The following is a 15,302-nucleotide window of genomic DNA, read 5'->3' as shown; positions in this document are numbered from 1 at the left end:
GGCACAGGCCCATCTCGGTGTGGACCAAGGGCCAGAGGAGATCATACCTTCTCACTGACCTCTGCTTGGCCTGGGGCTACATGCCCTCCCCGCCCCCCAAGATTAGGCTAGTGGTGCTGCCTTATCTGGGGTGTGCAGGCGAGTGGGACCCTCCCCCTAGCCACCCAGCCACCAAGACCTGGGAGCCAGTGTCACATTTCCGCTCCTTGTCTGTCCTAGTGTCTTGGTCGTGTCCCTGTAACAGGCAGGTTTTGCACAGCCTTACTTCATGTGAGAGGGCACTGGGCGTTCTCCTGGACAGACGGAAGGCGGTGCGCTCCGCCGAGGGGCGCGGCCGGGGGCGGGGCGGCCGAGGTGAGGGGCTGCACACCGCCGGGATCCACGCTGCCCGCTGCCCGGACGGGGCGGCCCCGGGGTGTACGGACGGGGCGGGGCTGGGGCGGGGCTGGGGCGGGGCGGCGGGGAGGCCGGGCTGGGGCAGGGGCCCCGGCCGCACATCCCGAGCCCCGAGCGGCGCGCGCTCAGCCACAGTCTGCTGGTCAAGCCTCCTCCGCTCCAGCCGTCTGGCTTTCCACCCCGCGGTGGCCTGCTCTTCCTCATGCTGGCACCCCCGGACCATGGAGACTGCAGTCCCCATGTCCCAGACCGAGGCCGACCTGGCTCTGCGGTCCCTGCCGCCTCTCGGCTCGGTGGGACCACCACGCCTCGGGCCCCCTCCTCGCCGAATGCGCCGCTTCTCCGGGAAGGCTGAGCCCCGGCCGCGCCCCTCTCGTGGCAGCCGCCGCAGCTCCGTGGACTTGGGGCTGCTGAGCTCTTGGTTCCAGCCAGCCACGCCCGCTCCAGAGCCCCCTGACCCTCCGGACTCGGTTGGTCCTGAACGGGCGACGAACCCAACCCCCAACCCTCAAGAGCTCCCCGAGGGCACGTGGGCTGGGGAAGCCCCCGCGAAGGCGGCAGGTTCTGCTCGTCCCGAGCTCTCGGAATCCGCAGGCGCCCCAGGGTCCGGGGAGAAGCCCAGGATCCTCGATGCCGCGGCCCGGGAACGACAGCGAGAGCAGGAAGAAAAGGAGGACACAGAGACCCAGGCAGTGGCCACTTCCCCGGACGGCCGCTACCTCAAGTTTGACATCGAGATTGGACGTGGCTCTTTCAAGACGGTGTACCGAGGGTTGGACACCGACACCACGGTGGAGGTGGCCTGGTGTGAGCTGCAGGTGCGGCTGGGCGCCCCCCTCCCCCACGATGGGACCCTCCAGCGGTCTTGGGATGGGAGCGTGGGAGGAGGACAGCCTCCGGGGGAGGACGTATTTTTCCACTCCAGTGCCCGGACGCTCTCCCCTCCCTCCTTGCCCCAGTGACTTGCCTCTAGGCTGCTGAAGGAGAAACTGAGGCAGGTGCTCCACTATGGGCATGAACTTCTTTAAAGGCTCCACACTAAATCCTCCCCCCTCCACACTCCCCCAGGAGAAAATAGGCTTGGAAATTGATTAGGCGCCCCCTGGCAGGGAGAGGCTGGCCTTCCCAGTTCCCTGGCTCTGTAGTGTCTTGTCTCGTCCCTTCCCCCACCTCTGGAAATCTTCCGTTGGGAACCTGGTCCAGTCTTTGCAGAGCGGCAGGCTGGCACACAGGGTTAGGGTCCCTTCTGCCTCCACAAGAGTTAAGGCAGTTGCGGCTTAAAGGGGTCTTGCCTGGCTCCTGGAGCCAGCTGATTTGTGGACTTCACAGCCACTGGAGCAGGAGGGACAGAGGGCAGGAAGCACCAGCCCTGGCCGGAATCCAGTCCTTATCCCTTGGTCTACCTACCTGGGCTGTCCCTTCCCAGAACCAGAGCCACTGAACTGTGACTTTGAGGAGGGCGGTGGTTGGAAGGACCGTCCGGGCATTGCTTCCACTCTACACAGGGGCTGGACATGGTGAGCCCTGTGTGCCTGCCAGTACCACACCCAAGGCTGTAGGCCAAGCAAGGGGGTGAGGGCCAAATTGGGGAAGTGGGGGGTATGGTCATGGTGGGAATAGTCTGCTTCCAAGTCCTGATGCTTCTCTCTCCTTCTGTATCTCCCTCTGCAGTCTTCCTGCCTTCTGGGATCTAGCAGTTCCCAGTTTCTGGGGCCAACCCCTTGCTGGCCCCAATGCTGTGCCTTGGGTCCGCCTGCTGCCTGCCTGCTGCCAGCCCCTGGGTGCCCCCTCCCGCCCCACTGCTGGCTGGGCCGCCACAAAGGCGCTATTGAGCTCAGCAGGCTGCAAAAAGCTGCATAAAGAGGCTTGTGTCCGGCAGGGGGTCTAAGAAAGTTGCCCTAGGCCCAGGTTAGACCTGTGCTTGGAGCAGCCCAAGGAGACTAACTGGGAATTCGAGGTCTGTACCCTGTTGGGTGAGCAACTCCACTCACCTGAGCCCATCCATGGGCTCCTGACCTCACGTGCGCCCCAGGCCTCACCTCTGTCTCCCCAATCCCATAGACTCGGAAACTGTCCCGGGCCGAGCGGCAGCGCTTCTCGGAGGAGGTGGAGATGCTCAAGGGGCTGCAGCACCCCAACATCGTGCGCTTCTATGACTCGTGGAAGTCGGTGCTGAGGGGCCAGGTGTGCATCGTGCTGGTCACCGAACTCATGACCTCGGGCACGCTCAAGACGTGAGCTCTGTACCCTGGGCGGGGTGGGCCGGGCTGGGACAGGACCCTGCTGCTGCCCTGTAAACGCCACAACCAAGTGCAATGCGGGCTTCCACGGCCACCTCCCTGACCTGTGCCCACCAAGAGTCCAGTTGAGACCATGGATGTTTCTGCAGATTCTCCTCACTGTTCTCTGTCCCTCTCCAGTCTGTCCAAGTCCCTATTTAACATCTGCCTGGTCTCTGCCCTCACCTTGCAGGCCACTGGTGTGGAGCCCCATTCTGCTCCTCTAACCGCTTCCATTCACTGCAGCCTGGGGGTGGGGGAATCTTTCCTAGAGGCAGATTCCACCTTCTGCCTACCCTAATTCCCACAGCCCCAGGAATAAAACCCACAGTGATGAACTTGTTCACAAAATTCTAGGGTACAGCTGCATCTTGAACCTAAAGTCCAGACAAAACCAGTTCAAGAGCTTGCCCTCCCCTTCCTGCCCTATGGCTGCTGCCTGGGACGTCTACTCTGTCTGGAAAGTCTCCATTCCTTTCACTTTTCACCTTGAACTTCCACTCCTCCTGCAAGAGGCAACACAGAAGTGACTTCCTCAGCGAAGCTCTCCCCCATGCGAGGGGGGGGCAATTAGTCATCCCTTCCGACGCTTCCCACCGCACTGGGCCCTGACCCTACCTGAGAGTTTACCTACCAACCAGTTTTGTAAGCTCTTTCTACCACACCCCTTTCTTGACTTCCCTCTAGGACCCTGCAGTTCCCTGACCCTGAGAAATTTTGCTCTGAGGTGGAGTGAGTGAGGAGCAGCCCTCCCTGGTTACAGCGCTCCGTCCCCATCCCGGTGCTGAGACCCTCCACCCCCACACCCCGCTGCGACCCCTGCTGTGTGTCCTCCTGCAGGTACTTGAGGCGCTTCCGTGAGATGAAGCCACGAGTCCTTCAACGCTGGAGCCGGCAGATCCTACGGGGGCTTCACTTCCTGCACACCCGCGTACCCCCCATCCTTCACCGCGATCTTAAATGTGACAACGTCTTTATCACTGGCCCAACGGGCTCAGTCAAGATCGGGGACCTGGGTCTGGCCACACTCAAGCGCGCCTCCTTTGCCAAGAGCGTCATTGGTGCGTCTTTTCAAGAGGGGAGCCTTGCTATTCCTGTCTCCCCCAACCCCGGTCAGAAGAAAACCTGGGGATCACCCTCCCCTAGACAAGGCCCTTGGAGGATCCCCCAAACTGGGAGACCCTAAGGAAGCTGGGGGACAAATGGAATCCCCCCCTCCGCCCATTCCTGATTGTGAGCTGGCCCTGAAGGGGGCCATCAGATTCCTGCTGTGGTTCCTCCAGGGACTCCAGAGTTCATGGCTCCTGAGATGTATGAGGAGAAGTACGATGAGGCAGTGGACGTGTATGCATTTGGCATGTGCATGCTCGAGATGGCCACCTCCGAGTACCCGTACTCCGAGTGCCAGAATGCGGCGCAGATCTACCGCAAGGTCACCTCGGTGAGAGGGGCGTGGTGGGGATGGAGAAGGAATTCCAGCCCCCCACCCCGTTCAATCTTCCGGGGCATGTCCTTTATGAAATCAGCTAGGGTGCCAGGGAGTTGAACAGGGAAGTCGTGCCACCTGCCCGCAGGCTGTTTCCAGCGCAGACTATTGAGAATAACAACGTGGATGCGTAGTGCGCATGCACCAGATGGCCCCTCTGGGGTCTTCGGCCACTCCAGCCGCCCTGCAGGTCAGCAGGACACACCCCCTGCCCTGCTTTTCCTGAACCAGAAAGCACAGTGTGCAAGGCACAGGGACAAGGTCACATGCCCAAGTGTGAGGGGGCTGGGGTTTGAAGGGCTCCTGCTGCTGCTTGCTGCCATGAGGGCCTCATGCGCTCCTCTCCGCAAAGGGCACGAAGCCCAACAGCTTCTACAAGGTGAAGATACCCGAGGTGAAGGAGATTATCGAAGGCTGTATCCGCACGGACAAGAATGAGAGGTAGGGCTAGGGGCTGGGGCGGGGGTGTGGCGGGTGCACAGGTCGCTGCGGGCTGCACTCATGGCCACACTGCCGCCCCCAGGTTCACCATCCAGGACCTCTTGGCGCACGCCTTCTTCCGCGAGGAGCGCGGTGTGCATGTTGAGCTGGCGGAGGAGGATGACGGCGAGAAGCCGGGCCTCAAGCTCTGGCTGCGCATGGAAGACGTGCGGCGTGGGGGACGCCCACGGGACAACCAGGCCATTGAGTTCCTGTTCCAGCTGGGCCGGGATGCGGCTGAGGAGGTGGCCCAGGAGATGGTAAGCAGAGGACAAATTGTTCTGTTTGCTGGGCGTGGATGGGACACATGGCCAGTGCGACAGGGGAGAGTTGCCCATCCCATCCCACCCCTCCCAGCCTCTTGAGCGGGTGTCTCTTTTACACTCCCTCGCACACCCAGTGTTCCGTCCAGGATAAGCCCTGGGCTGGCCTGCCAGGTGTGTGTTTGTGTGTATTTCACTCTGTTTTGGCTCCTGCAGATCTGTTTTCCTGGAACTCCATCTTTTAATTTTTTTTTCTTTTTTTAGTATCATTTACATAATTAAGAGGACTGCATGTCCATGTGGGCCTCTAGGATGGGGAGGGTTGGGTATGGAGGAAGGTGGGTGGGATAAATATTTCACTTGTTTTTCCTGTTTTTCTTTTCCTGTGTCTATAGGGGAGGAGGGGGAAGGGCTGCTCCTTGCTGTCAAACCACATCAGTCCCCTGGGATTGGGGACAATCCTTTGATGCCTTAGATACCCGATATGAGAAAGTGTATTCTGATGGTGTTACTTGAGTGGTTTTGTTTAGTTGTGAGAGGTTGTTGGTTTTGTTGCTCCAGGGTTAAAAAAAAAATCTTTCCAAGGTCTACTGGTCAGTGAAGTCCACCTTAGCACATCCACAGACCCAGGATCATGCTGCTAGCTTGGCTGGAATTGTCCAATCTGTTCTGTTTCCCATCCTCTGATGAGGCACTTGATTTCCCCTGCTGGTCTAGATGAGCTGGCCATCATGTTCCCAGTGTGCATCTGGGCATGCTGTCCATCACAACGGCCTCAGCCACTGAGGAGGCCCCATCCAGAAACATGCACCCCAAGGTCAGACAACACACCCTGTGATTTTTCCCCTGTGCCTGGGGTCTGAGTCTGGCAGTCCAGTCGGGGAGTACCCCAAGAAAGTTCGCCTGGTGTAAACTCAGACTTGACTCTTGGTGTGTGCCAACCAGTGCAGGGTCAGATGCAGTGTGTCACCTGCACCAGCCAACACACATACCTGTGGATGTAAGTGCCTGGTCCCTGGACTGTCCTTCTTGCCAGTTTGTCTTTCTCCCCACTCTCCAGCCCTCAGGACCATGGGACGCAGGGAGACTCCCCCTCTGGAGTCAGATGTCAGTGCTGCTTTCCGCTTGAGCAGGTCCTGCCCACACGGGTCTGCTTTGTGCCTGGCCACGTTCCTGCCTTTCACCTTTACTGGACTCTAAACTCCTTCAGGCCAGAGACTGACCTTCCTGATTTTTCCATCCCTGGCGGTGCTTGGTGCATAGTAGGAGCTCATTATCAGCCCATGCCCAAACAGGACTCAAAGCACTCTGCTGCCGCTGGATGGTTCTAGCCACACTGCCTGAGGCTGCCTCTGATCGCTGTGTGGCAGCGCTGCATGGAGGGCCATGGGAGTCCAACCTGTTGATGAGGAAATGAAGCTTGAAGAGGTTGTATATCATTTTTAAGATTTATTTGTTTGAAAGGCAGAGTTAGAAAGAGACCTATTGTTTTATTGCCCAAGTGGTTTCCACAGTTGGAGCTGGACCGGGTTGAAGCCCAGGAATCAGGAGCCAGGAACCCAGCATGTGACAGGGGCTCAACTACTTGAAACAACTTCCGCTGCATTCTGAGGTGGCATTAGCAGGGAGCTGGGTTAGAAGTGGAGCAGCCAGGACTTGAACCAGCACCTGTATAGAATGCAGGCTTCATAGGTGATATCTTAACCTGCTGTACCATAACACCAACTCAAGGTTGTATATTCTTATCCAAGGTCCCAACGAAGGAAGTGATATGAGCTACATATAAACCCAAGGAGTTGAGACTTTTAGTCAGTTACCTTACCCACTTGCTTTAGTTACCCAGCAAAGCTTGTGGCTGAAGTAAATTTGGAGGGGGTAAATGGAAGCTGGTGGAAGGAGAGAGACATGGATAGAGGTAGAAAATGCGAAAACAGAAGTTGGTGAGCTGGGTTCAGAGGGTGATGGGACGCATGGGAGGACGATGGGTTCTCAACAGAGAAATGACAGTTGCAGAGTGGAGATCATGAACCCAAGACTGTGTTGGACTCAGCCTGATTTGAGGTCAAATCCTGACTGTTAGTCGCCAGGGCCTCTTGACCATGGCTCTGCTTGCATCTTTGCCTTGGAGCAGTCCTGTGCATTGCAGGGCATTGACAAGAACCCCAGTTTCTCACCCCCATGGTTGCACCTACCCTCCAGTCGCATCAGCCAAACGTGTATCTAGATGTGGCATAAACATCCCCTTCCCCCTTTGAGAACCACTATCTTACTGTATAACCATGAACCAGTCCCTTACTTTCCTTGTCTCTCAGTTGAGGCTGGGCAGATCCATTTCACTATGTGTTAGAGAGCACTTGGTGATGAGAATGGCAAAGAGTCGCCAGTTCATGGACACAGCGGGTAATCCATAACTGGTTCCTTGCCTCCCGTGTCCCAGAGGCCTCAAGAAGTGTATGGTGTGTGTGTGTGTGTGTGTGTGTGTGTATTGAGGTTGGGGGTACCTCAAGTTCTGCTCTTCACCCTCTCAATGCAGGTGGCACTGGGTTTGGTCTGTGAAGCTGATTACCAACCAGTGGCCCGTGCCGTGCGGGAGCGGGTTGCTGCTATCCAGCGAAAGCGTGAGAAGCTGCGCAAAGCTAAGGAGCTGCAGGCCCTTCCCCCAGAGCCAGGACCTCCACCACCAAGTGTCCCCGTGGCTGTCTGTTCACCCAGTGCCTTCCCCGCTGAGCCTGAAGAGCCAGAGGCTGACCAACACCAGCCTTTCCTCTTCCGTCATGCCAGCTACTCATCTACCACTTGTAAGTCCCACCTGCGCTTCGGACATAGGTTCTAGACCCTGGGCCACCAATGCCCCACTCAGAAGCTAGCCTCGCATCATTGGCACTTCTACCTGCAGCCTGGCCTCTCCCCCTGGGGAGATCTCCTTGCCCCTTCCCAGTTCAGGCAGGCCCCTCCTCTCCTACTCCTGTCCTTTACATCTCTTGATCATTCATTCCCTGACCAGCGGATTGCGAGACAGATGGCTACCTCAGCTCCTCTGGCTTTCTGGATGCCTCCGATCCTGCCCTTCAGGCCCCCGGCGGGGTATCGGCCTGCCCTGCCGAGTCCCAAGTCTGCCTGCCCTCGGTTAGTTTGTCGCTTGGGGGGGTGGGCTCCCAGCCAGCCCAACCGTAAGCCCCATGACCTGTTCCCTTGTTCTTGGGAATCCACCACCCTTATCTTTTTTTCCCACCCCAGGCCAATCTCATTTTCCTAGTCTCTCCCCAGCACCCCAGTTCCCAGCAGTTATCTTCTGACCCTGTGAATCCTTATCCTGTTTCAGGCGTTTGCCCTGTCCATTCCATGTTCTGGGCCTCTTGGCAGTGACTTTTCAGCTGGGGACAGGTATGTTCTGGAATGAGCTGGGGGCCAGGTGTATCCCGTCTGGTGTTCTGAGGCACTGGGCTCCACCATGACCCCCTCTGGCACCTGTTGCTCCCCCCAGCTATGCTTCTGACACAGCGTCAGGCCTGAGTGACATTGGGGAAGGGCTAGGACGGATGAGAAGACCCCCAGGGAGGAATCTCCGGCGCAGACCCCGATCCCGGCTGCGGGTCACCAATGTAAGGAGATGAATGTGTCCCACAGGGCCAGGAGGGTATGGTCAGGTGGACAGGCAGTCAACAAGATAAGGGGGCTGGCAATGTAACCAACTCCCTAGTGGCAACCTGGCTAGTGTCTCACTGGCGACCAGGGTGGAGCCTGCTTCGTCCCAGACTCAGCCCGGATGCTGGTGCCTGTTGGCGGAGGAGGTGCACACACAGTGAGGACAGAAGGCTTGACTTTCTTTTCTCTGCTACCCTGGAAGGTCTCAGACCAGAATGACAGAGTGGTTGAATGCCAGCTGCAGACCCACAACAGCAAGATGGTGACCTTCCGGTTTGATCTGGATGGGGACAGCCCAGAAGAGATTGCAGCTGCCATGGTGAGAGGGAGCGAGATGGGGACGGATGGGCCCCAGGGCCAAGAGCTTCCCTCCTGCCCTCTGCCGAGGCTGGAGCCACCCATCCCACAGCTGGGGCAACTAAACTAGCAAGTAGATTGGTGAACTCTTTAAAAAGATTTTTGTTTTATTTGAAAGATAGAATAGCAGAGACAGTGAGCAAACGAGGTCTTCTGTCTGCTGACTCACTTCCCTAATGGCTGCAGCAGCCAGAACTGGGTCAGGGCAGGGAGCTGGGACCTCCATGCTGGTCTCCCACATGGGTGGCAGGGGCCCAAGTAAGTTGTCATCAGACGCCTTCCCAGCTGTATTAATCGGAAGCTAGATCGGAAATGGACTAACCAGGACTTGGACTAGCACTTTGATATGAGATGCTGGGATCTACAATACTGGCCCCATGGCTGGGTTTTTTTTTTTTTTTAAGGGTTTTTTTTTTTTAAAGATTTATTCACTTTATTACAGTTAGATATACAGAGAGGAGGAGAGACAGAGAGGAAGATCTTCCGTCCGATGATTCACTCCCCAAGTGAGCCACAATGGCCAGTGCACGCCGATCCAAAGCTGGGAACCTGGAACCTCCTCCAGGTCTCCCACACGGGTGCAGGGTCCCAAGTCCTTGGGCTGTCCCCGACTGCTTTCCCAGGCCACAAGCAGGGAGCTGGATGGGAAGCGGAGCTGCCGGGATTAGAACCGGCGCCCATATGAGATCCCGGGGCGTTCAAGGCGAGGACTTTAGCCGCTAGGCCACGCCACCGGGCCCATGGCTGGGGTTTTTTAAAAAGCACTGGTTGGCGCTCCTAGCCAAGGACTCAAACCAAGGACTACTCAGCTTTTATTTTAGAAGTGGGGTAATTTCTGAGGTTTGGCTCCTCAGAAATTGCTGAAGCTTGACACTGATATAGCACCTAAGGGCAGCGTGGCAAGCGCATGCTAGACGTGTGGTACAGTGGCTCTAAGGCAAGGATGGGTCGTTGGCAGCCAGGGAAGAGGTGCAACCCAGCCAAGGTCTCAGCAGAAGGGTAAGAGAGGCGGTGAAGGTAGAAAGGGTGTGTCAGCTGAAGGCATGCCGGAGACAGAGGCATTGCAAGTAGCTGGCAGCACGTCCTGGGAGCCCTGTCACTGGAAGGAAGGGTTGCTTAGGGGGACCGTGGGAAGTGAGTGTGGAGACAGCAGAGTTGGCCCAGGGTGTCCCTGATCCTAGGAGTGATGGCACGATGGGAGTGAGCTTTATGACGACCATGTGGGCTGTGGGGGAGTGGGGGCAGAGACTCACGCTGGGAAGTAGACACAGAAAACCAGATATGGATGAAAGGAGTTGACCACGGAGCAGAGGGAGGAGTGACTCAGGGTCGCTGCAGGCCAGTGCCTTGTTCTGCAATGCAGACACCTGTGGCAGTGGGGCAGTGCACCTGGTGGACAGTCACTAAGCATTTGCTGAATCCATGTGATAGGGAGAGGAAGCATGAAGGGTGACTGGTGGCTTGGAGGCTGAAGGAGCAGGCCCCTCTGAGGAGAGAGGAGGTTGGAGGTGGGGCCTTGTTAGGGCTCTTCATAAGCTGGAGTAAAGAGGGACAGCCATACAAGGTCCTTGGAGCTGAACCTGGACCTGAGCAGGCGCTGATGGTTCTAGAACAGGATGGGAGAACAAGTCAGAGACTCAGAGATGGAGAGAGAGGTAGGCGGATGTTAATAGAAACCAAACGAGAAGGGAGTTTCAAAGAGGTGGCATGGATGAAGACCGAGGCTTAGTGGAAAGGTCTTGGTGCGATGCCAGTTTCCTGAGAGTGGGGTTGGTGGGTGGAAGCCGCAGGGGAGCTGCAGGGGAGGGAAGAGGGAGTAAAGTCAGGCTTCAGGAACTGCCTGAAGCACCTGCTGCCATATGTCATGCACCTGGCATGCGAAGCTTCACACCGGTCCCCGTGTCTTCGCTCCAGCCACACTGGTTTCTGAACACTCCTTGGCAGGCGCCAGGTGTGTTCTTTCCTCAGGTGTCTCTCTGCCGGACTCTTTCTTCTCTTGACAGACAGGATGGGATAGAGGTGGGGCAGGGGAGTGCCTTGCATGGAATATCAGAGTTTCAGTCATTATTTAACAATTTGATGAACTTGGGCCTGCTTCTAGCCTATAGGAATATCAGTGGTTTACCAGTAAAAGGCCAGCAAAGATGCCCTGACACCCTGTGACGAGTTGGGAGTGGCTACACCAAGTGCTGCCCTTCTCCATCCCCAATGAAGGGTTGCTTCCAGGGGTAGCACTGAAGCTCATCTGTCCCAGCTCCTCCCCTCCCCCAGGTGGCAACACCTGTTCCCTCTTGGGAATAGCACTTTTTTTTTTTAAAGATTTATCCATCTTTATTACAAAGTCAGATATACAGAGAGGAGAGACAAGAGAGGAAGATCTTCTGTCTGATGATTCACTCCCCAAGTGAGCCGCAATGGCTGGTGCTGCGCCAATCCGAAGCTGGGAACCTGGAACCTCTTCCAGGTCTCCCACGCGGGCGCAGGGTCCCAAAGCCTTGGGCTGTCCTCCACTGCCTTCCCAGGCCACAAGCAGGGAGCTGGATGGGAAGTGGAGCTGCCGGGACCAGAACCGGCACCCATATGAGATCCTGGCATGTTCAAGGCGAGGACTTTAGCCACTAGGCCACGCCGCCGGGCCCAGCGCTTTTTTAATGTAGTAAAAAATAAGTAAATAAAATTTACCATCTTACCTTTTTTAAAAAATAGGTAATTTATTTGAGAGGCCGAGAGCCCACCCACTAATTAACTCCCCAAATGCACACAGTGGCAGCGGGCTGGGCCAGGCTAAAGCCAGGAGCTTGGAACTTCATTCTGGTTTTCCACATGGTTGCAGAAGCCTGAGGACTTGGGGGCCATCTTCTGCTGCTGACCCAAGTGAAATACCATGGAGTTGGATTGGAAGTAAACCAGGCAGGATTTCAACTAGTGTCCATATGTGATGCCAGGATCACAGATGGCAGATTAACCTGATATGCCATGATATTAGCCCATGGAATAGCCTGTCTACTTTGCTCCTAACGGCCTTTCCTGTGGTGGGTGCCCTGGTGTCCCCTAAACTAGGTTTTTGTACTTCACTAAGATCTGAGCTTGTTGCAAGCTTCCCTGGACCTCACGGTACCTAGCATCATGATGCCTGGCATGGCACAGATAGTGATGTTTGTGGACCTGCAAGCGACATGTGCCATTTCTTTGCCTTACTGTTATAACCCCACCTCTCTCCAGCTTTCTTGTGCAGCAGCCTGGGTGTATGTAATAGGGTCCTAAAATCCCATAGGAACAGGGATTGTGAAAGAACTCGGGCTCCAGTTTTGACCTGGGTTCAAATCCAATGACCTTGGGAAAACTGAACTCAGCCTCCTGGAGCATTGGTTAGCTGGCCTCTGAAATGGGGACATGAGAGTGGACGCCACACAGCTGGCAGTGGTGTTGAACGTGGTGTGCATAAACTAGTTGGAGTATGAGTCCATGCATCCTGTCTCAGCTGTACTTTTCCAGACAGCACACAGTCCCTGGACCACAACAGGTATTCAGTAACCACTTGCTTTTGGCTAGCAATTGACAGAGGCACAGGTGTGAAGGTGTGGCTACTAAAGACCAGGAGGGGGCTGAGAGGGAGGAGTTGGGGACCTGAGGTCACCCCACCCCCTATTTTTCCCTGACAGGTGTACAATGAGTTCATTCTGCCCTCGGAGCGAGATGGATTCCTGAGCAGGATTCGGGAAATCATCCAACGAGTGGAGACCTTGCTCAGGAGAGACACCGGCCCAGTGGAAGCTGCCGAAGATGCCCCGGGCCCCCAGGTCAGCCCCTTGGGGACAGCACCTACCCTCAACCATCTCCCTTGGCCCCACCCCCTCCTCACCTTTGGGACCTTGAAAACACTGACTGTTTCCCCACTTGAGAATGTGATGCAAGTCATGGACTCTTGTTTTAGAAAAATGTGTGTAATGCATACTTTTAACTCATTTTGAAATAATATTAGACTTGCAGACAGAATTTGCAAGAATTTTACTAAGAACTCCTAAGATCACCTTTGGCCCAGTTTGCCAGTTGTTAGGGGTTTTACCACATAGTCATTTTCTCAGTTTCTCCTTGTATTTTTGTTTTTCCGTGAACCACTCGAGGAAAGTGGTAGATATTGTGCTGCTTTGCTATGGCTATTTGCACACATCGCACACATTGGAATCCCTAGCGTTAAGAACCCCAAGCTTACACCTTCACTCTGAACCTCTCTTCTCCTCACTGTGACCGGGGCCCCCTTCTCTCCTTCAGGAAGAGCCAGCACCATTGCCTGCCCTCCTGGGCCCCCTCCCAGACCTCTCCAGTGGTATGTACTGGGTTCTATCCCTGTTCATGCCAACACTCAGGGTCACTCCTAGAAACTGGAACCTCAGCACCTCCTCCTTGCCAACAGAGCCCCAGAGCAGCACCTCCCCGGAGCAGAGGAGCTGGGCAGCCTTCTCTACCACCCCATCGTCTCCTGACACCCCCTTGTCTCCTGACACCCCCCTCTTCCCCATCACTTCTCCCCTCTGCCAGCCCAACCTCTCCCTGTACTCCCCCATCTCCTCCCAGGCCTCCCTAAGCCCCTCTCCTCAGCAACCCAACTCCCCGCTTCTCTTTTCCTCCTCCAGTGCACCCCAATTTCCAACACCACCCTCCCCATTTCCCCTGGCCTCTCTCCCACCTGGTTCTCCATTCCCATTCCCTCCTAGTTGTTCCCAGGTCACACTGAATCCCACTTCCTTCCCACCCAGCCCCTCGCCCCCTCCCCTGCCCCCCACCACTGCAGCGCCCCTCCTCTCTCTGGCAAGTGCCTTCTCCCTGGCTGTGATGACTGTGGCCCAGTCTCTGCTGGCCCCCTCACCGGGGCTCCTCTCCCAGCCTCCCCCGGCCCCCCTGTGTCCCTCCCCCAGCTTGCCCTCTGCCCCTCCTGTGCTTCTGCCCCCTGCCTCTCATGGCCTGGAGACCCTTGCCCACAGCCCGGCAGAGAGCCAGGTGAGTCGGAGCCCAAGGGGGCTGACCAGGGAGGCTCCTTTTGGGACCACTTCCTTCCTCATGGGCCCACCCTTTTCAGACCTGCCCTAATCCTGATGGGCTCCTCATGGGTGAAGCCAGACTGGCGCCCATCTCTGAAGGTGAGACCTCTCCAATTACTGCCCTCCACGGCCTTAGGGTCTGTCAGACCCTCTGACTCCTCTTTCCCCTTCCTGCTGTCTGTCCACAGAGGCGAAGCCCCAGCTCGTGGGGCGTTTCCAAGTAACTTCTTCCAGAGAGCCAGCAGAGTTGCTCCCCCTGCAGCCTCCACCTCTCTCCAGCTCTCTGAAGCCCCCGACCCCTCCTCCACTGACCTCCGAGAGCTCGGACACAGAAGACAGTGCGGAGACCAGGGAGACGCTGGCGGAGAGCGACCAGGCGCCTGAGGGCCTGGGGGCTGGAGCTGAGGAGGAAGGGGTCCCTGGGCAGGAACCACCTGTTGTGGGGAGCTACTGCAGCCCCGTGTGGCTGAACTACTCGTGTAGCAGCCTGTGTGTGAGCAGTGAGGAGTCTGAGAGCAGCGGGGAGGACGAGGAGTTCTGGGTAGAGCTGCAGAGCCTGCGGCAGAAGTGAGTGCGAGGCGGATGGGGGACCATGGGAGACCTCCCCTCACCCCGCAAGGGGACCAACCCTCTCACGCCCCCTTGCTGCATCCTCAGGCACTTATCTGAGGTGGAGGCACTACAGATGGTACAGAAAAAGGAAATTGAGGACTTGTACAACCGGCTCGGCAAGCAGCCCCCGCCGGGCATCGTGGCTCCAGCTGCCATGCTGTCCAGCCGCCAGCGGCGCCTGTCCAAGGGCAGCTTCCCCAGCTCCCGCTGCAACAGCCTGCAGCGCGCTGAGCCCCCGGGTCCTGGTGAGACCGCCGCCACCCAGCTTCCACCTTTCTCTTGAGACGCCTTTCCTACACACAGCCTCGGCTTTTCTTCCAGGCCCTGGGGGTCTGCCCCTTGGTAGGTTTCCGAGGGACTAGCCCCCTTCCCTCATGCGGTGCTCTCCCTCCCCTGCTCTCAGGCATTTTGCGAAGGAACTCTCTGAGTGGCAGCAGCACCGGCTCCCAGGAGCGACGGGCAAGCAAGGGGGTGACATTCGCCGGGGATGTTGGCAGGATGGTGAGGGCAGGCCCAGGGGCGGGAGACTGGTGACTGGCCGTGGCGCCGCCCCCTCCCTCTGTGGGGGAGTCTCCTCAGTACTCTCTCTTTTCCCCTCCAGTGAATTGAGTGCAGAAGCCATGTGTACCCCCTCATACAGCAGGGCCCACCATGGAGCTTGTCCGCTCTGACCACCATCACCACCACCACTACTCAGCAAGGAGGACCCCAGCCCCAAGGGGGTGGAAGGCCAGGGGGGCACGGA

At 57.2% G+C, this 15,302-nt stretch overlaps 1 protein-coding gene across 2 annotated transcripts; it reads left to right on the top strand.

Annotated features, from left to right (window-relative positions):
• The first annotated feature begins 511 nt into the window (after nt 1-511).
• WNK4 (WNK lysine deficient protein kinase 4) lies at nt 512-15,297 on the top strand. Of its 2 annotated transcripts, XM_058675361.1 has the most exons (19): nt 512-1,214; nt 2,458-2,630; nt 3,516-3,736; nt 3,959-4,116; nt 4,514-4,602; nt 4,685-4,901; nt 7,438-7,702; nt 7,909-8,030; nt 8,227-8,288; nt 8,389-8,506; nt 8,752-8,868; nt 12,569-12,706; nt 13,179-13,233; nt 13,321-13,904; nt 13,984-14,044; nt 14,134-14,512; nt 14,603-14,802; nt 14,961-15,058; nt 15,159-15,297. In XM_058675361.1, exons 1-19 carry the CDS (start codon nt 618-620, stop codon nt 15,159-15,161), a joined length of 3,657 nt encoding a protein of 1,218 aa, XP_058531344.1. In that variant the 5' UTR covers nt 512-617; the 3' UTR covers nt 15,162-15,297. The 2 variants fall into 2 exon arrangements, with proteins under 2 accessions (XP_058531344.1, XP_004597454.2); XM_004597397.4 differs by having other exon boundaries at nt 14,961-15,297.
• The last annotated feature ends 5 nt before the right edge of the window (nt 15,298-15,302 follow it).

Source organism: Ochotona princeps, chromosome 17 (genome assembly GCF_030435755.1).
Source record: "Ochotona princeps isolate mOchPri1 chromosome 17, mOchPri1.hap1, whole genome shotgun sequence".
Taxonomy (NCBI): domain Eukaryota; kingdom Metazoa; phylum Chordata; class Mammalia; order Lagomorpha; family Ochotonidae; genus Ochotona; species Ochotona princeps.
The sequence above is the reverse complement of the archived record's forward strand: the minus strand, read 5'-3'. Positions and strand labels throughout refer to the sequence as shown.